Here is a 20,820-nt window from a genome sequence, read left to right as displayed (position 1 = left end):
GGGGCAGATTTCTTGAAGCCTGGCAATACATGATATCTAAAATATCATTGGACTAGAACACTGTAGGCAGTGCAACTAAGAGGAACGCAGTTATGAAATGCAGAGACTCTCATCTCATCTCAACCCTAATGAATATTTCCTGCCATATGAGTGATCAGTACTCACCAATAGGAAGGTTCATACATGGTTTGCATTGACACATGGCGACATGATCATATGGTGTGACACTATATCATGTGGTGTGACATTCCAAATTGTGAAAATAACATACCTTTATTAATGATAAAATGTGAAAATGTTCATGGAATACATAGAAAATAGTATGAGCAAGAGTCACAAATATTTTTATAATTTTATAGCAAGGTTTGTCACAATAAATAGAAAATACGTTGAAAGACTGACGACATAGGTCTCACATTGAGCAATGATTTAGAAAATAATACACAAATTTAATTAATTTTCACAAAACTATAATGGATCACAGTTTAGTTATGATAAAGGACTTTGATAAAGTGAGTAACTTAAGAAAGGTATAATCCATTTTCATTTTATATACAATTATTTTCATGTCACACCATATGACGATTTTAGGCACTAATGCAACAAATTGTCACATAACTTCTGATTCCAATTGAAAATCTAAAAACAACATATGTTTCTATACAGATGAGAGTTAGTGGAACAAAAGTCAATCATTTTTATGCCTGTTATTTGAAGTTTTTGAAAAAACACTTTTTTCTAGTGTATATGTCACTGACCCATATACCTTAGTCTGTTACATTTCACTACACATATTTCACTGTTTGTCGTCCTGGAATCAAATGAGGGAAATGTTCAGTGGTGTTCTGAGGCGGCACAATCACTGACATCTTTTAAATCAGCAGGAAGTCTTTTATTAATGCTGCCACCACGCTGTTTTATTTCAACATGTCTCGTCTGTTTTATTATCATCCATATTGCTCTTTATTTATTGTATTATTTATACATGTCTGCTGTTATTGGCCTCAACTCTGACATGTTTTAATCACGTTTCAACCTCGTAAAGCCCTTTTTACCTGTGAAAACTGCTGTATGAATAAAGTTTATTATTATTATTATTACACATACAGAACTCAGCACCAGTGTGCTTCAACAAATAATGCAAGTAACCATCTCAGACAAATGGACGTCAGTGATGATTCATATTTACAGATTCAAATCCAACAAACATCCTCAAAATACAGCCACAAAACACTGAGAGAAACACAATGATTGTCATTAAAATGTGTTTTCTTCTCATATAATAATCACACAGAAATCAACAGATGTTGTGCAGTTTATGACGTCACTACGGACATAATTACATGTGTTAACCAACATGATCAAACTGTTTGTTTCATCATTAGAAACACATGAAACAAGTCAGAGTGTTTCAGGTGGAGTGTCGAGTACATTTGATCATATTTTACTGTCCATTTACAACTTTGTTCACAATGATTCTTTACAATTAAAGCTACAGATGAGTCAATGTTTTCTGTTTCTTACATTTCACTAATATTTCTGGATTTTATTGGAACAAGAGCCAGAATTCAAAACAACACATGACAGAAAGTACAAGTCAACAGAATTTCCACAATTTAATGGAAGTGGAAGAAGTTTAAAATGTAAATGAAGAATCTTTTCAATCAGTTTGAATCATTTTGTACAAAGTTCACTGATGAATTTATTACAAGAAGCTGAAAGATTGATGTGACTGTGATCCTGTACAGACTCAACTGTTCAGCACTGACAATGTTTCTGTGACAGGAGACTCTGCAGACTAAACACCACACAGACACACTGAGGAGGAACCAGGACTGGACCTGAAGAACCCAAATCCAGGATAAAGAGGTTCAGTGAATGTGGTGTTGAAGGTGTGGAGGTGGATCAGTGAGTCAGAGGAGACTCTGTAGAAGGACAGAGTGCCAGCAGGACAGTCCACATACACTGCTACTCTACCAGAGGAGGAGGAGGAGGAGGAGGAGGAGGAGATGTCTGTTTGTCTGTCATTGTGCCTGACAGAGTAATGACCACCAAAGCACCACAGACTCCAGGACTGATCATTCAGTCCAAACACACAGTCTTCACTGTCTCCTCTCCTTCTGATTCTTCTGTAACTCACTGATATACGAACTCTTCCTCTCCACTCGACCTCCCAGTAACAGCGACCAGTCAGACCAGTTCTACACAGCAGCTGAGACCAGGGCTCAAACCTCTCTGGATGATCAGGATATGACTGATCCTCTAACACATGTCTCATCTTCCTGTTGTTGTCAGACAGTTTGATCTTTCTGTTGACTGTGTTTGTGTCGACTGTGAGCTCACAGGAATCTGATGGAGAGAAAAAGACACAACACAGCTGCAGTTATTAATGTATCATCAGTGTGACGATGACATCACAGATGTGACTGAGTGATGTCACAGTGTGAAGCTGCTTTGTTTTCATGAATCAAAGTAAAAACACACTCACACTTCCTCAGACCTGGTGTCAACCATCGGACTCCAGCAGGCTCCACCCTGAAAGGAGGAGGGGGTCAGAGCAGCACATCCTCTTTCAGCATGCAAACATGGACATGACATGACTCATACACAGAAACACAATATGTCCATCAGGCTGCTTCTCCCTGTTCTCCCTGAACCTCTTCACCTCTGCCACGCTCCTCACACACAGAGTGAGCCACAGGATGTTGGTGTGTGTGAAAGAGGACGACAACATGTGAGAACACACACAAACCTCTGTTTGGATTTATGACTTCATCTTTATTTTATTGGATGTTGTTGCTGTTTCCTGTGGGCTACCTTACGCTTGCTGTCTGATCCAATGTCAACTTGTGCTTATGTTTGTATATTATAGGACTTTTGTATTTGGATGTCAGAACGTTTGAGGTCAGATTCCTGTTTGAAGCTTCGAGGGCTTTTCTGAATCTCACCTGCACAGTCTGCTTTTTGTTCTTGCTGTGTTTCTGCTGCTTTGTTTTACTGAGCAAATAAACAAATACAATTTATACGTAATAAATCCATCAGAAAACATTGGAGTTTGGTGCTGGATTGATATCTGATGTATATTACAGCAGTAATAGTTACTGTGAGAACTTCATGTCATGTTTGATGCCATTAAAAGCAGAAAAAATGACAGAAAATGTCTCTTAGTTTGAAATCTGCTGTGTTAAACATGATGTGTCCAGATGTGACAGAGGAACATCTGACTATGAAGCCAGGAATCTGTCTTTCTTTCTGTCTGTCTGTGGTTCACATGTCTCCAGAACCGTTCATCCAATCTACTTTATACTTGGCAGGTTTGTTGCTGAGGACTCAAAGAAGTGCAGTGTTGACTTTGAATTCAATATTAGAATGTTTAGGGCTGCAACAACTAATCCATTAAATCCATTATAAAAATAGCTGCCAACCAGTTTCATTGTGGATTAGTTGGTTTACGTTGCGATGCAGGCGCTGTGGCACAGAGCGAGCTGTTTCACTTCATAGTCAAAGACGGTAGAGCAGAAGATACGTCAGGAAAACACATTCAGTGCAGCAGTTCTAGCCAATGGCGCGCCTCACGTTAGCTCAGGTGATGAAACAGGAAGCTACTCGGAGTCGCGCCATCTCCTTTTTGAATCGGCTCCGTTACGCATTTGCAATATAGCGGAGGCCACGGAGGCAACAGGAACTACAAACATTACAGAAGAGAAAAGTGTACGAGCCAAGTCATCAAAAGTGTGGCAGCACTTTATATTAAAGTGTTCAAAGAAAACAGCTACAAGATGTGCAGAGCTGCTCTCACATGGCACGGTAGCACCACATCACTGAGCACCTGAAGAGAAAGCATGTCGGAGCCACTACGGGTGAAGGAGACTCGGCACGGTAACTTAGTAAACATTTCAAACCCATAACCTGTCTACACTGATCCGTAGTGTCTGTCCCTTTAGTCACTTATTGTTCAGTATCTTTAATGAGCAGCAGTATTTGTTTGTTGGACAAGCTGACTGACAAAAGTTTGGACAGGATGAACTTTTGGAACTGATAAACTTCATCCATTAGTAAACCTGTTGTTCCTGCAAACACAAGATTAGGGCCCGGCTACATTACAGCTTTCAATTTAAAAAGCAACGTTTAAGACACAAACACCTTCCACCTGTGCTCTCAGGTTTGTGATGGATCAGTGTCGCCCCCTGTTGGGTAATTAGCTGAAGTACTGTCAGAGACACTGGAGTACATAAGAGGAGTTTTTAGAATATTTCATGTCATAGTAAGAGATATCTTTTTTTATCCATTTATCTTTTTATTTCATTTTCTACATTCAAAAAAATCTTTATTGGCACGATGTAACACAAACATGTCGCCAAAGCAAGCGCACGAACATTGAGAAGATAAAGAAGAAGAACATTCTAGTGTAAAGACTAGTACAGTAGATCAAAACACAACATAGATAGAACTATAACCAAAGCTGACAATAACAGCACAACACTAAATAATAAGTGTCATCACATATAACATGAACAACTCTCAGCTGACTGTCACTCACTGTCCCTCAGTTTGTGGCAGCAGAACACAGACTGCTGCTGGATCACAGCTCTTTGGGTTCTCCCCTAGTAGGACTGTTAATGTTTCTCCATCTACTGGCTCAACAAACCCTTTGTAATCTATTACATGTTTAACATGTGTTTCTCTAATATGTTGATGCTTTTCACATTTTGTGAGGAAGTGCTGCTCTGTTGTTGTTGTGATTTATTGTACAGGCCTGATCTGTATTTGCCCTTTACATCAGCAAATATTCACTCAAACAACAAGGCATGTACTGAGGTCACTGAGGTTCATGTGAATTGTGCTACTATGCATACTGATATTATATAATATTGTGTCTCTCACTTCACAAAGAAACAAGTCAACATGGGTGACTACGTTCTGAGGAAGGACGCCCCATGACACCACAGCCAGCAGCTGTTCTGACTGATGCTATCCTCAGTATGCTGCTAACACACATGAGGCCTCTATCAATGGTGGAGGATGAAGGAGTGCTATGTGCACTTTAGAAAACATACAATATTTTACTTTTGCATTCTTCATGTAACTTTAGAGGTGTGAATCTTCACCGGCCTCACGATTCGATTACAATTCAGCTGTCGACGATTCTCGATGCATCTCAGTGTTCGTCATCCTCAATGATCTATATCACTGCACACGGCTACTTTTCATCATTTAAATTCCCCTTTTATTCAGAAAGTCCTTCCAATAATCAGACTACAGCAGGCTACAAAACAAAAGCTGCATCTTTTCAATAATCAAACAAAACATGTATCCATCTGCAGCGTCTTTCACGTGTGTCTACAATAATATAGTTTTCACATGGCAGCTTTAAGATAAAACATTTACTGACTCTGCTGCACACACCTCTCTCAGAGTTGGACAGCAGAGTTGACAGCACCTCCTCAGATCTTGGCTGATTAGCTGGGCTGCTGTAACAGTTATTATTTATGGCTGCAGACGTTAGCTTCAGGTGAAAATGGCCGACATGATTAGTGATTGTTGTGAGGAAGAAGTCTCGTCCAGTTCGTTCTTCACAGCAAGTTCATGAAATCTGACACGTGTCCCGAGATGTCCGTTTAAAGAAATACTTTATTTTATCACTCTCAGATGATCTCTGCCTCCCTCCAACATCCCTCCTACATAAGTAACATTAGCTGGAAGTCCTCCCACAGTTCAAAACATGGGAGCAACGTCACAACGTAACTTTATTTGGCCAGCTGAGGCCGAACAATCAACAATCAACATGAGCTGCAGACTCTCCATTCTGCTCTGTCTCTGCATCGTGATGCATCTTATAATGGAGACATTTCCACACTAATACATATACAATACTCTAATACATTTATGTTGCTTTTACAATTTGCGAGTTGTTTGAAAGTGAACTGAACAAGACTAAAGAGCAAAATGTAAGAGCAATGTTTTATTGTTTGAATAAAATACTGGAAAAATCAGCTTTTGTCTTTTTATGTGATTAAGGGGTTATGAAAATAGTTGTTAGTTGCAGCCCTATAATTAGTGACAACAAACACTACTCTGTGTTGTGTTGTAGGGAGTGAGTCTCTCCCGTATGTGACAGAGCTACGAGCACGTTGCTGCAGTCACAGTAAAGTGCGCGCTGTTATTACTGTAGTCGGCCATAAAGTGTGTGGATAGACTCAGTTAGTAACTGAAACCATGTGTGTTGTTTGCTGCCACAGAAGAGAAATTAAAAGTCCATTCATGCAACGTTGTCATGGCAACTTCCTGCATTTAACTTCCTATACATCCTTCACAATAAAAGTCCTGCATTATGTAGTAATTTGAAAGCTTTTATTTTGAAGCAACAACATCAGGAAACATTACATTTCCACCAGCAGAACCTTAACACAACTCCAGAACAGCTGAAAGTGAAGCTGAGTCAGCAGCTACGAGCCAGGCTGAAGAACATTACAACAGCATTAAACCAGAGGTCCACCAACTACTGTAGAGAGCTGCAGCTCTGCACAGGTCACATATCATGTTAATCAATGGAGCAGATGATTGATCACTGAATGTTTTCTTTTCTTTTGTCATTTGATTTTGCTGACGGTGCAAAACACTGAAACTTTCCTGCCCCTGCAGGCTGTTATAATGAGAACTACCCAAACAGCCCAAACTCAGCTGGAGCAGCAGTTTCCTCATGACAAGAGCCAAGATGGCACCACTGACCCATCTTAAATTCATCTATGCACTGCTGCTGTTATGGTAATGTGACGGGAATGTTCCACCTTGTGTCATCTAACGTTGTTATTGGACTGTTTTATATCTTCTGTTCACTTTAAACTGATGCCACAGACAGTTGTTACAGTCTGTAGATCGTTTCACACTGAGGCACAAATACACTTCATTGATGATGTAGAATGCAGTTACTCCAGTGTTGATAAAGATCCATGTCAGAACCATTTTAAGTTCAAAGTCAAGCACTTTGGCAAAAAACTGATTCTCCAGTTCAGGGAAAGAGTTTTTATGACATTCAGTGATTCAATTCATTCATGTGTCGCAGAAATCTTTTGAATTTGAGGTTCAGTATTTTCTGATCAGACATCTGACACAGAGGGTCTGTTGTTATTATTAATATCATAACACAGCAGTGACGTGGTGGAAATTAGATTTAATGTTAATGTTTTGATAACCCTCTGCAATCAGTGTGGAGTGTGAAGTAGTTTGGATGACGGTTCATCAAGCAGCAAAACCAGAGGCCAACAAATCAAACAGGCACATTTTGAAAAGGCACTGAACTAGTCTGAAAAAAAGAGGTATAACTTGAGTGTTTGTTCCAAGACTCTCCTGGTCACTGATCTTCATCTCTTCTTCTCATCTTCCTCTCTTCACTTGCAACTCTTGGCTTCAAGCTATGCTGCCTTTTCTCCTGAACTGAACTGAACAACTGGAGGTGGAGTAAACCAAGCAGACCTCCTGACACTGAACCATCTACAGTCGAGATACAGAGTCTCACACTGACTGGCTGTGGCTGCAGCAGGACTCTTCATAACTGAGAGTCTCCAGTCTCCAGCCTGGATCCTCCAGTCGAGCAGACAGCAGCTTCACTCCTGAGTCTCCTGGATGATTGTAGCTCAGGTCCAGCTCTCTCAGATGGGAGGGGTTGGAGTCCAGAGCTGAGGCCAGAAAAGTACAGCCTTCCTCTGTGATCAGACAGCCTGACAGCCTGCAGACACACAAAACAACACACATCACAGATCAGCTGGTCCTGATGATTCAAAATGGGTTTAACGTTTATTATAATCATCATCTTATTTTTCACTAATTTACTAATTAGCACTAAACACAAAGTATAACTGAAACTGATGGAAATGCCATTAGTTTTGCAAATATTTGGTCATGAACCAACATATTGTACAGATTAAAATGATGACCTGATGATGGCACCAGATTAAAAGTCAGAGGATCATCAAAGTAATTACAGTTCGAAGATATATACACACACACACACACACACATATATACAGTATATATCAGCCCTGTCTGGTCTAGACCTGCTCCAATTGGAAAGTTACAGAAAATAATGAAATAAAATAATGAATCCTCACCTGAGAGTTTCAAGGACACAGTCTGAACTCTTCAGTTCAGCAGAAAGTAGCTTCACTCCTGAATCCTGCAGGTTGTTGTTACTCAGGTCCAGCTCTCTCAGACTAGAGGACTGGGAGCTGAGAACTGAGGACAGAGCTTCACAGCTTCTCTCTGAGAGGTTACAGCCACTCAGCCTAGATAAAGAATAATGAGCAGGACAAGAAAATTATTTCTATTTGGGTCAATAACAGCACATTTACTGCATTCTGAAAAAACTTCTCCACACTTACAGAGCTTTGTTGGAGGCTTTGACCACTGGCAGCAGCCTCAGAAGAGCCTCCTCTGAAGCAGAGTATTTCTTTAGGTCAAACACCTCCAGATCTTTTTCTGATGACAGTAAGATGAAGACCAGAGCTGACCACTGAGCAGGAGACAGTTTATCTGTGGAGAGACTTCCTGATCTCAGGTACCGTTGGATCTCCTTCACCAGAGAATGATCATTCAGTTCATTCAGACAGTGGAACAGATTGATGCTTCTCTCTGCAGGCAGAGTCTCTTCTAACTTCTTCTTGATGTAACAGACTGTTTCCCGATTGGTCTGTGAGCTACTTCCTGTCTGTGTCTGCAGACCTCTGAGGAGATTCTGATTGGTCTGCAATGAAAGACCCAGGAGGAAGCGGAGGAACAAGTCCAGGTGTCCATTTGGACTCTGTAAGGCCTTGTCCACAGCACTCTGGTAAAGACGTGTCTCTGCAGATTGACGGTCTGTTGTTTGTTCCTCTGCCAGCAGATTGACTCCAGAGTTGATGAACGGCAGATGGACATGAAGAGCAGCCAGAAACTCCTGAACACTCAGATGAACGAAGCAGAACACCTTGTCCTGGTACAGTCCACTCTCCTCTTTAAAGATCTGTGTGAACACTCCTGAGTACACTGAGGCTGATCTGATATCGATGCCACACTCCGTCAGGTCTGATTCATAGAAGATCAGGTTTCCTTTCTGCAGCTGATCAAAAGCCAGTTTTCCCAGAGACTCAATCATCTTCCTGCTCTCTGGAGTCCAGTGTGGATCTGTCTCAGCTCCTCCATCATACTTGACCTTCTTCACTTTGGCCTGAACCACCAGGAAGTGGATGTACATCTCAGTCAGGGTCTTGGGCAGCTCTCCTCCCTCTCTGGTCTTCAACACATCCTCCAGAACTGTAGCAGTGATCCAGCAGAAGACTGGGATGTGGCACATTATGCGGAGGCTTCGTGATGTCTTGATGTGGGAGATGATTCTGCTGGTCTGCTTCTTGTCTCTGAATCTCTTCCTGAAGTACTCCTCCTTCTGTGGGTCAGTGAACCCTCTGACCTCTGTCACCATGTCAACACACCCAGGAGGGATCTGATTGGCTGCTGCAGGTCGTGTGGTTATCCAGAGGCGAGCAGAGGGAAGCAGGTTTCCCCTGATGAGGTTTGTCAGCAGCACAGCCACTGACGTGGACTCTCTAACATCACTCAGGATTTTAGTGTTGTGGAAGTCCAGAGGAAGTCGACACTCATCCAGACCGTCAAAGATGAACACAACCTGGAACTCTTCAAAGCTGCAGATTCCTGCTTGTTTGGTTTCAGTGAAGAAGTGATGAACAAGTTCCACCAAGCTGAACTTTTCTTCTTTCAGCACATTCAGCTCTCTGAAAGTGAATGGAAATGTGAACTGTATGTCCTGGTTGGCTTTGTCTTCAGCCCAGTCCAGAGTGAACTTCTGTGTTAAGACTGTTTTCCCGATGCCACCCACTCCCTCTGTCATCACTGTTCTGATTGGTTCATCTCTTCCAGGTGAGGCTTTAAAGATGTCTTCTTGTCTGACTGTTGTTTCTGGTCTGTGTGGTTTCCTGGATGCTGTTTCAATCTGTCTGACCTCATGTTCATCATTGACCTCTGCAGTCCCTCCCTCTGTGATGTAGAGCTCTGTGTAGATCTGATTCAGAAGGGTTGGGTTTCCTGCTGTAGCGATCCCCTCAAACACACACTGGAACTTCTTCTGAAGGTTAGATTTAAGTTTACGCTGACAAACTCCAGAATAACTTCCTGAATAAACACACAACAAACAAGATCATTAAGTTATTTATAAAGTAAATAAGACAATTTCCTTCCCCTAAAGGTTGCATATATAAACAGATTTTTTATCATCATCATCATCATCATCAGACATCAGTAAACATCTCATTTATCCATCATGTTAAATCTGTAGAGAAATCCTCTTACTGCTCTGCAGACAGTCAGCCAGCTCCTCCTGCTTCATTCTCCTCAGGAAGTGAAGTGTGATCTTCAGAAATGCCTCTCTGCTGCTCCTCCTCTGCTCTTCATCCTCACCATCCAACACCTCCTCATCCTCCCTCTGACTCTCTAAGCATTCTGAGTGATCTGAACTCAGAACCTTCTGGACCTTCTTCAGCTCGTTCTTCACAAAAGTGACAATGTTCTCCTCCAGCAGCTGGAACAGAATATTATGTGAATGAGACAATTTAAAGTTATGGAGCCAAACATCAGATCCATGTTTGACAGATTCACCACTGGTCTGTAAAGTGCAGCATGGAGATTATTGTGAACAGACCAGAAGTTAAAGTGGTTGTTGTTCATGTACAGACCATAAATATGGAGTCCAGGTGTGTTTGATGCTGCTGGGCAGACTGACCTCTGGGAACCTCTGAGCTCTCCTGGTCGACTCTGTGGAGGAATCATGAAGAATCAGCCACATTATGTCTGTCCACTCAGAGACAAACACAAGCTGAAGGTCCTTTGAGTTAAAGTGTTGATGACATCATTGAATCAGATGGTTTCCCCTGACATCAAAGTGTTGGTCGTACTGCTGATCCCACTGTGAACCAACAGTCAGTCAGTTTACTAGGTTGGTTCAGCAGTTTGTCTGGTTTAGTCCCTCCAGCTCTTGACCCCTATAATACTGTGGACAGGAACACACAGCTAACACGAGCTAGTTGGATGCTAACTGTCCGGTGCAAATTGGTGAGGAGTCTCAATAAACTTGTATTCAATTGAGATTCCAACATTGGAGAATGAAAAAATGATTCATTATTTAGTTGTTTGTTTATGAATCTGATACCAAAGAAATGAAAATATTGTTTTGTTTTTCGTACCTTTGATTTTCTGCTCAGATCAAAAACAGGACATGAGAAAAAAAGGGGCCTCAGGCCAAACTTGATTTTGATATTTAATTTGTCTGATTTGTGTGACCCAAATGTTATTTATTAACTTTTTTGTGTGTTACTTTTGGTGATTATCGACACAACGGCCACACTGGGACCTACGGAAGCGTACTGCATTCACTGGAGAAAACAATCTGCTGTATTTCTGAATTACTGAGATACCCCAACACCCTGTGGGGAGAAACTACAAGAGAGAAAACCGGCAACTGGGGATTTTTGGGCGTAAGGCCTGGGGGGCGAGACATTTGGTGACCAGGAAGCAGGGCCAAAGGGTAAAGCAGGTCTAGTGGGCAACAAGGAAGCCGAGGCAAAGGGCGAAGCAGGTCAGGAGGGCGACCAGATGGCACAGGCAAAGGGCTGAAGCCCTTGGAAGGCCAGGTGGGAGGTCGGTGGAGAAGATGGAAGCCCTCAGGAGGCTGGGCAGGAGAGTACACCGGAGACCAGTGGCTGCAGCATGGAGCAAGGGACTGAGCACCAGGGCTGAGGCTTGATGCCTGTGAAGCAGCAGGACTGGACGTGGGCAGCTGGAGGTCAGATTGTGGATCGGCCAAGGCTGCTAACTGGAGGTCTGCCTGGGCATCAGCAGGGGTGGATAACAGAGGACCAGGATCAGGAGTCAGCTGGGCTGCCGACTGGGAACATTATTAACCCTGTTAATATCTCAAAGACACTGAACATATTTCACTGGTGCGACCTGCAACACCAGAGGGGATAAGACCTTGAACCTAATGTATGCCAAAGTTAAGGAGGCCACAGCTGCAGCATTGTGAGGATCATGTTCTTTGACTTGTCCAGTGCCACACCGGCAGGCCTTGAAGTGCTCAATGATGCAGGTGGACCAGGACCTCGTCACACCTAGTCCTAGTTGCAAGTTCGCGTTAAAATGCAGTTAGTTTGTCGAGGTCAACACACGATATGTAGCTGCTGTGAATCAAATAAACTTCTTATAAATAATGTTATGTTGTTTTTTTACTCTTACACTGAATGTTTGCTGTTTCGATCCAGATGAGTATTGAAAAGTGTTTTCCGCAATTAGTCGGGCAAAATCAGGGAAATCACCAGGAGCTGATGGATTGGGTGCCTCCTTTTATAAAACATTTAAAGAGGAGTTAACCCCACTATTATGCAAATCATTTAACTATAGTCTTAAGAAAGGCAGGATCCCTCCCTCATGGAAAGAGGCTAATATCTCTGTCATTCCAAAGGAAGGTAAAGATAAAGAATATTGTTGTAATTACAGACCAATATCAATTTTAAATGTAGATTACAAACTCTACACCTCCATTATAGCCAAGAGGTTAGAGACATTTATGCAGGATTTGATTAATGAGGATCAGACTGGCTTTATTAAAGAAAGGCAAACACAAGATAACATAAGAAGGACTTTACATGTCATTGAAAAGGTACAAAAGAAGGGAGAAAGTGTCATTTTGGTCAGCATAGATGCGGAAAAGGCTTTCGACAGTGTGAATTGGGTATTTCTGTATAAGGGATTGGAAAAATTTGGATTTAATGAGGAATCTGTAAACTGTATTAGGTCAATATATCAGGAACCAACGGCAAGGATCAAAATAAATGTTAATTTGACGAATCGATTCAATCTGGGAAGGGGAACGAGGCAGGGTTGTTGCCTCTCACCAAGTCTCTTCGCACTGTTTGTCGAACCATTAGCTCAGATGATCAGGCAGGAGGAAGAAGTTAAAGGGGTGACAATAGGACAGGAGGAGCACAAGATAGGGTTATTTGCAGATGATATATTAATCTTCCTAAAACAACCTAATGAAAGTTTTCCAAAATTTATGAGACGGAATCACTCTCTCAGGATACAAAATTAATGTCAAATAACACAGATTTTGTCAATAAATTATTCTCCATCTCAAGAGATAAAGGAAACATACAACCTTAAGTTGAATGCTAAATCAATCAAATATTTAGGGGTAAATGTCACAAAAGGATTAGACAAGCTTTATGATGCGAATTACACAAAAATAAATGGAAAAATTAGGAGGCACTTGGAGAGATGGTCAATAATTAATTTGGATTTTAGCTCAAGGATAGAGATGATTAAGATAAACATTCTACCAAGGCTTTTATATCTGTTCCAATCACTGGCAGTGATGATCCCACAAAAACAATTCATGGAATGGGATAGGTGGATATCGAGGTTTATATGGGGAGGAAAGAAACCCGGGGTCAGATACAAAACTCTGCAGCTCCCAAAGGACAAAGGAGGCCTGGCTTTACCAAGCCTTAGGGAATATTTTTACGCTGCACAAATAAGACCTCTGATATATTGGTGCAAGGATGAGTACGTTGCAAGATGGAAAAGTATAGAATTAGGGCAAAAAGACATTGAAATACAAAACTTAACAGCACACAAAGGACTATTGCGCAAGTTAGGTAACCAATTGGATTCAATAACTAAAATTACAGTTGAAATATGGAACAAGGTTGTTGAAAGACATAAATTGGAGAAAGAGACAAAGATTTTGAGTTGGTTCGCATCTGATTCGAGATTTGTGCCTGGTACGAATGATAAAGGGTTTAAGCAATGGATGAAAAAAGGCATTACAGCGATATGTACCATGGTCGAGCGGGGGAAGCTGCAGAGTTTTGGAAAGTTAAGGGATAAATTTGGACTAGATGAACATGAACAATATCGATACCGACAGATAAGGGATTATTATGAGAAGGAGATAAAAACTGACACTGATAATGAAGTTATTAATGTGTTTTTGAAAGCCTATGAAGGAAAAAATGTAAAGTAATCTCAACCCTATACAGAGGTTTGTCGTCATGCAGGAAGACTTCCTCTCTTTATATCAAAGAAAAATGGGAAAAGAGTTGAAGGAACAAATAACAGAGGAGGAATGGTTTAATATGTGTAAAACACAGTGCACGGCCACTAGCTCCAGGATTTGGAGAGAATTCAATTGGAAAAATGACTTCATGGTTCATGATGACTTCATGGTTCATAATGACTTCATGGTTCATGATGACTTCCTGGTGACTTCATGGTTCATGGTGACTTCATGGTTCATAATGACTTCATGGTTCATGATGACTTCATGATGACTTCATGATGACTTCATGATGACTTCATGATGACTTCATGGTGACTTCATGGTTCATGGTGACTTCATGGTTCATGATGACTTCATGATGACTTCATGATGACTTCATGGTGACTTCATGGTGACTTCATGGTTCATGGTGACTTCATGGTTCATAATGACTTCATGGTTCATGATGACTTCATGGTTCATAATGACTTCATGGTGACTTCATGGTTCATGGTGACTTCGTGGTTCATAATGACTTCATGGTTCATGATGACTTCATGGTGACTTCATGGTTCATTATGACTTCATGGTTCATAATGACTTCATGGTTCATAATGACTTCATGGTTCATAATGACTTCATGGTTCATGATGACTTCATGGTTCATAATGACTTCATGGTGACTTCATGGTTCATGATGACTTCATGGTGACTTCATGGTTCATGGTGACTTCATGGTTCATAATGACTTCATGGTTCATGATGACTTCATGGTTCATAATGACTTCATGGTGACTTCATGGTTCATGGTGACTTCGTGGTTCATAATGACTTCATGGTTCATGATGACTTCATGGTGACTTCATGGTTCATTATGACTTCATGGTTCATAATGACTTCATGGTTCATAATGACTTCATGGTTCATGATGACTTCATGGTGACTTCATGGTTCATAATGACTTCATGGTTCATAATGACTTCATGATGACTTCATGATGACTTCATGGTGACTTCATGGTTCATAATGACTTCATGGTTCATAATGACTTCATGGTTCATGATGACTTCATGGTGACTTCATGGTTCATTATGACTTCATGGTTCATAATGACTTCATGGTTCATGATGACTTTATGGTTCATAATGACTTCATGGTTCATAATGACTTCATGGTTCATTATGACTTCATGGTTCATAATGACTTCATGGTTCATGATGACTTTATGGTTCATAATGACTTCATGGTTCATAATGACTTCATGGTTCATAATGACTTCATGGTTCATGATGACTTCATGGTGACTTCATGGTTCATAATGACTTCATGATGACTTCATGATGACTTCATGATGACTTCATGATGACTTCATGGTGACTTCATGGTTCATAATGACTTCATGGTTCATGATGACTTCATGGTTCATAATGACTTCATGGTGACTTCATGGTTCATGGTGACTTCGTGGTTCATAATGACTTCATGGTTCATGATGACTTCATGGTGACTTCATGGTTCATTATGACTTCATGGTTCATAATGACTTCATGGTTCATAATGACTTCATGGTTCATGATGACTTCATGGTGACTTCATGGTTCATAATGACTTCATGGTTCATAATGACTTCATGGTTCATGATGACTTCATGGTGACTTCATGGTTCATTGTGACTTCATGGTGACTTCATGGTTCATTATGACTTCATGGTTCATGATGGCTTTATGGTTCATAATTACAGAGTAGAGAACATTTGAGTTAACATCTAGAGGGCATCAAAGAGGTGGATTTCAATTCATGTTTTTCCAGTGACTTCACTTATTATGTTGCTTATACAGCGACCCATTACCTAAATATAAAGATAATAAGAAATTCATCATTTGTAAGTATAAGCTATATTCATGCAGACATGCCTTGCAGTAAGAAAAAATACTGAACATCTGAGTTTCAAAATGCTTCACGTAACTTTAGACGTTTTACTAACTTTATTAGTTTTTTTTGGATGTTCCATAAATATTGTAAAACAGTCAAATGTTCTGCCTTCAGTTCATATCTTTGTCTCAAGAGTTTGAACTATATTAAAAGAGATCAGAAAAAAAAGTTATTTGTTTTTATTTATTCTTTGAAAAATTAAAACGTTGAATCGTCCGATATATTAGTTATCAGAGTTTTTTACTCGTTAATATGGGATTCGGTACCGGCCCCATGAAGTCCGGATCGGTCGGACCCTTGTAAGGTTAGATATAACACACAGCCCTCTCCTCAGCAGCAGGGGTCAGATTTCAGCAGGAGGGGAGTCACTGCTGTTTGTACACAGGAAGAACACTGTAGTGTCAGAGTTGTTTAGGGACAGACATGAAAAAATGTGAACCTGTCCTTTAATACTAATCCTGCTCTAACCTTCATCATCACTCTGAGAACATGAAGATCATCAGGACAACTGGTCAGCCTGGATTTAATGAGGACAAACATCTACAGAGAGCAACATGACAACAACTTACTGTCTGTCTGATGAATGTTCTTGTTTAAAATGAATGATCTCATTCTTTGACCGGTCACTCTTGAAGGAAACACAGCTGGGCTCAGGTCCATGTTCAGGTCCAGGTCCAGTACAGGCTGGTCTCCTGTTGGACAGAGAAGAAGACCACCAGAGATGTTAATTCACTTTCTAGTCTTCAGACACAGAAGCTTCTGTCCATAAAATAGTGGAAAACATCAGGGATAAACCTCAGAGAATATTGGACCAAACTAATTCAATAAAGTGAAATGAAGAGTTGAAGACTGGTTCTATTGGGCCGCTTTCTAAAGTGACAATATAAATTTAAGTGAAGAAGAACGAAGCTGAAAATAAACATCAGGTTTCAAAAAACATCTTTCTCCACAGTTAAAGCATGAATCAGTCACATATTAATGTTATTAACAGCTCACCTCTTTACAGCAGGAGGTTGTTGTCCTTTAAAATGTATGAGATGAGCTTTTGACCGGTCACTCTTGAAGGAAACACAGCTGGGTTCAGGTCCAGGTCCAGTGGTTTTAGAGGGAGGGCCTCCCTCCTCTCTGTCCTCACACTGATTCATGCTGCTCAACTCACACACACTTTCATCTGGAGAGGAAACACAAATCATTCATCTACACATCAACTGAAATCAGCCTTTACATCATGTCTCCTGTCAGAACATCAGCTGCTCCTCCGCTGATTGGCTGCTTCATATCAGTGGCACATGAATGCTGCACTTCTACTGTCAGTCCACTAGATGGTGTCATGGAGCCGTCAGACTGGAAGTGAGTCCTCTGCTCTGAACACCAGTTTAACCAGCGATGATGACTGGATGACAGAAGAGGAAAAAGCACCATGACACTGAGCAGTAAACATTAGTTCATGTTCCAGCCTGCAGCTTCTCTCTCGTCAGTCTATCCTGCTAAGCCGGACACTGCAGCTCCTGATCCGTCTGTTCTGCACTGCAACTTTATTCTTCCACATTCTGGAGTCAAATATTTTACTTTTTACTCAACTACATCTGTTTGATAACTTTAGTTACATTACAGATTACATGCTGCATCAGAGCAGAGACTGAAAACTGTTTTTCCTGCGTTTCATAGTTTACAAACCTTCATCTGAACAAACAGGTCGTCTTGGTTTGTTGACACGACTTCACTTCTCACTTTAGTTGTTTTCGACTCAAAGACTCAAAACAACACTGTTGTTTCTTCACTTCACTTCACTTCACTTCACTTTCTTTCACTTTTCATGAAAAAACAAAACAAGTAAAAACTTGTATTAAAGGAATAGTTCACTCTAGAACGAAATTCAGTCATTATCGACTCACCCTCATGCTGATGAGAAGTCCGGTGTAGTTTCTTACTCCTCAAAGTGCAGCTGGAGAACCGTGGGGGTACCCTCCTGCAGCAAAAATCCATATAACGGGCGTCAATGTGCCCGAGACGAAAAGCTCTCAAGTCTCACACCCAATGTGTGAGACTTGAGAGCTTTGCATTAATCACATCGTATGAATCATTTGTGTGAAGTGTCAGTGAAATCTGATGACTTGTGTTTAATGAGAGTGTAAAGGTCAAATACATGTTCAGTTGTAGTTACTTTGGTTCAACAAAGCAACTTTAGTGACTTTTAAATTCCACCATCACTTTAACTGACTGTTAGTTTTTATGAGGTCACTACACAACAACTCACACACAACACACAAGTTGTCATGAAAAAAACATTCAAGTAAAAACTTGTGTTATAAAATCCTTCAGTTTTTAACTAGAACCTCATCAAACACAGTAAAGTTACATGTTAGTGTTTGTGACTGTGGTTCAGTTCAGGTCCAGTTTGAGTGAAGTGTGTTTGACGATGAGTTAATGAGGCGATTAAACTCGTCTCAGTTCAGTCACAGAGAGAAACTTGAGTTCAGACGGTGGACGGTTGGATTTTCTGTTCAGAAAGAAAATAGGTGTCAAAATATTTCCTTTCTTCACATTTAGTGAGTTTATTTTGTTGCCTTATTAGACTCAGTAGTGAATTGGCTGCTTTTACATCTCCAGCTGAAACTACAGGCTGTCAGAGTATCACCTCTGAGCTACAGAGTGCTGTTAGGAGACAGGACGGACAGAGACAGAGACGTCTTTGACAGGACATCAACACTGTTGTTTCTTCACTCTGGTCAGAATGTTAGCTCGTTAGCTGAATGTTAGCTCGTTAGCTGAATGTTATTGTAAAGTTAAATCATGTCTTACCTTTAAAGGACTGAAAGCAGCAGGTGAGAGCAAACACAGTCCGTCCTCAGCTGCTGACGGTCTCTCAGGTGTGCTTCATCACAGGAGGAGGAGCCCAGGTGAGCTCTCACACTCTGTCTACACGCCCTGATGCCTGCTGGGTCCTAGTGCTCAACCCTGTGCTGCCTTCCCCTCCACATCAATAAAAGTCCTGACTGTTGTGAAACACATCAGACCTCAGATCAGACTGAACTCACCTTCTTATCACAGTATCATCATTCAAAGCACCAGGACAAACCACAGCTTCTCTCTGCCTGCTCACACAGGCAGCCATCTTGGCCCAAAGACCAGGCAGTTTGTGTTCAAATAATTCTGCGTTAATTTAAAACTGGAGGAAGGAGATCGGAGTCAGCTCAAAGTTCAAACAAGGTTTTAATCTTGTACAAGAGGAGCATTCACAGAGCAACACGCAGGTCAGTTATAAAAGTGAAGACTCAATTTCTAAGGAGGAAATCCTGGTCTCTCTCTCTCTCTGGGTGTGTTTGCACTCTAACAGCTGCCCTCCTGCAGAGAAGAGAGTGTTTACCTTCAGTGATTACTCAGGACCTTACATGGGTCATAAAACAACATAAAACAAGTCATAAAACAAGGTCACAGGTTACAGTTCATGTTAAACAGGCTCTTTGAATAGGGCTGTGTAAAACTTCAATTCACATACCTCTACATGAAGTACAACATCCTCATCACATATCCCTCCTGTTTACGCTGTTTTCAAGCATAATTATAACATAAATTTTGTGTGGAGTGTGAGAGCGAAAACTCTATCAGGCAGATCAGAACATTCTAGTTGACCATAATCCTTCTAGACAGGGAAACTCTCTCACGGTTCCGCTGCCCCGGCAACCACACACAGGTACTCCATTTATCAAGGCACAGAAGTTATAAAAATAAACATAAGTTCAAAAGCTTTTTGATTACAATGTTTCCATAGTCTCCTCGGTGGTCATCGGTGGTGGGGACCCTTTCATACAGCATCGTCGTTTTGGTCACAGCGGTGTCAGTGAGTCTCTGTAACAGTCCTCTCAAACAGGGGATACAACAACATCCACAAGTGATTAGAATGGCATCATTACAGCTACAGATAACATCATAGCTTTTATAGAACCTGCCCATTTTCCAAAAATGTCCTGAAACCATCCTGTCAGAGGATCATCGAAACCAGAATTTTCAGCTAGCTCTGCAGATAGGGAGGTTAATCCATCCAACGCCTTGTTATGCTGCCATCAGGTGCTGTATTGTCAGGAATAAACGTACAACACATATCTCCAAACATTTGTAGCCCAGGCTATAAAGTGACATTATTTTGTTGAAACTACCCCTTTAAAATAATTTCTTTTTATTTGTGACAGAAACAATTTATTGAAAAAAGTCATTAAAAATTCTAAAAGCAGTTTATTTTATTTTGGAATAAATAAATGATTCATAAATAGTTCGTTTTATTTTGAAATATATTGATAATTCATTGAAATTAATTTATATGCACCAACAACTGTTAAAACCTGGGTTAAAAGTGGTTAAAATGGAGAACAGGAGAAATAGAGAGAAAAAGGAAAAAAATAGAGTTGCTGCAGATGGCTACGTAGAGCGACCCAATCAGTGAACCCCTGTGGGCTCAGGTGACTGACCTCGTAGGGTCACGTCCGGTTTTCTCTTCCGGTTTTGCGGTCATGTTTACCTCTGCTGCTTCATGTGCTACCTGAACCAAACCGCGAGTAAACTTGTTGCCATCCACAGGGTAAGACATGAAAATAATGTTCCAAACTGAGTTGTAGTAATTCTTGATGATGTTAAGCACTGGTTGACCGGTATATTGTTAACATTTAAACTTTGTAGAGCTCTGTGAGACCGGATGATTTCCGCCGACCTGGCGATGGTAAATGCTGAAACAGTGCTCCTAGCTTGATCACTCGGTGAGTGAAAATACCCTTTAACCTGTTCGGTTAACCAGGAATGCATTTTATATTCAT

The 20,820-nt window shown here is 40.9% G+C and overlaps 1 protein-coding gene across 1 annotated transcript; it reads right to left on the bottom strand.

Moving 5' to 3' along the window:
* Window positions 1–1,297: 1,297 nt before the first annotated feature.
* On the bottom strand, window positions 1,298–17,260 carry LOC141008682 (protein NLRC3-like). The gene is made up of 10 exons (XM_073481132.1): window positions 17,009–17,260; window positions 16,582–16,704; window positions 10,722–10,800; window positions 10,339–10,567; window positions 8,379–10,161; window positions 8,109–8,282; window positions 7,517–7,726; window positions 3,800–3,854; window positions 2,489–2,546; window positions 1,298–2,349 (listed from the first exon to the last, which is right to left on the bottom strand). Exons 1-10 carry the CDS (start codon window positions 17,203–17,205, stop codon window positions 1,799–1,801), a joined length of 3,459 nt encoding a protein of 1,152 aa, XP_073337233.1. The 5' UTR covers window positions 17,206–17,260; the 3' UTR covers window positions 1,298–1,798.
* Window positions 17,261–20,820: the final 3,560 nt, after the last annotated feature.

Source organism: Pagrus major, chromosome 14 (genome assembly GCF_040436345.1).
Source record: "Pagrus major chromosome 14, Pma_NU_1.0".
Lineage (NCBI taxonomy): Eukaryota > Metazoa > Chordata > Actinopteri > Spariformes > Sparidae > Pagrus > Pagrus major.
This window is presented reverse-complemented; position numbering and strand designations above follow the sequence as displayed.

Bases quoted from the DNA above. Each gene is read 5' to 3' on its own strand.
- LOC141008682 (XM_073481132.1), bottom strand. From the start codon at position 17,205: ATGATTTGTGTTTCCTCTCCAGATGAAAGTGTGTGTGAGTTGAGCAGC. The intron at 10,801-16,581 runs GTAAGTTGTTGT...ATTCCTCCACAG, and splicing joins GAACATTCATCAGACAGACA to AGTCGACCAGGAGAGCTCAG. The intron at 8,283-8,378 runs GTAAGTGTGGAG...TTCTTTATCTAG, and splicing joins AAAGCCTCCAACAAAGCTCT to GCTGAGTGGCTGTAACCTCT.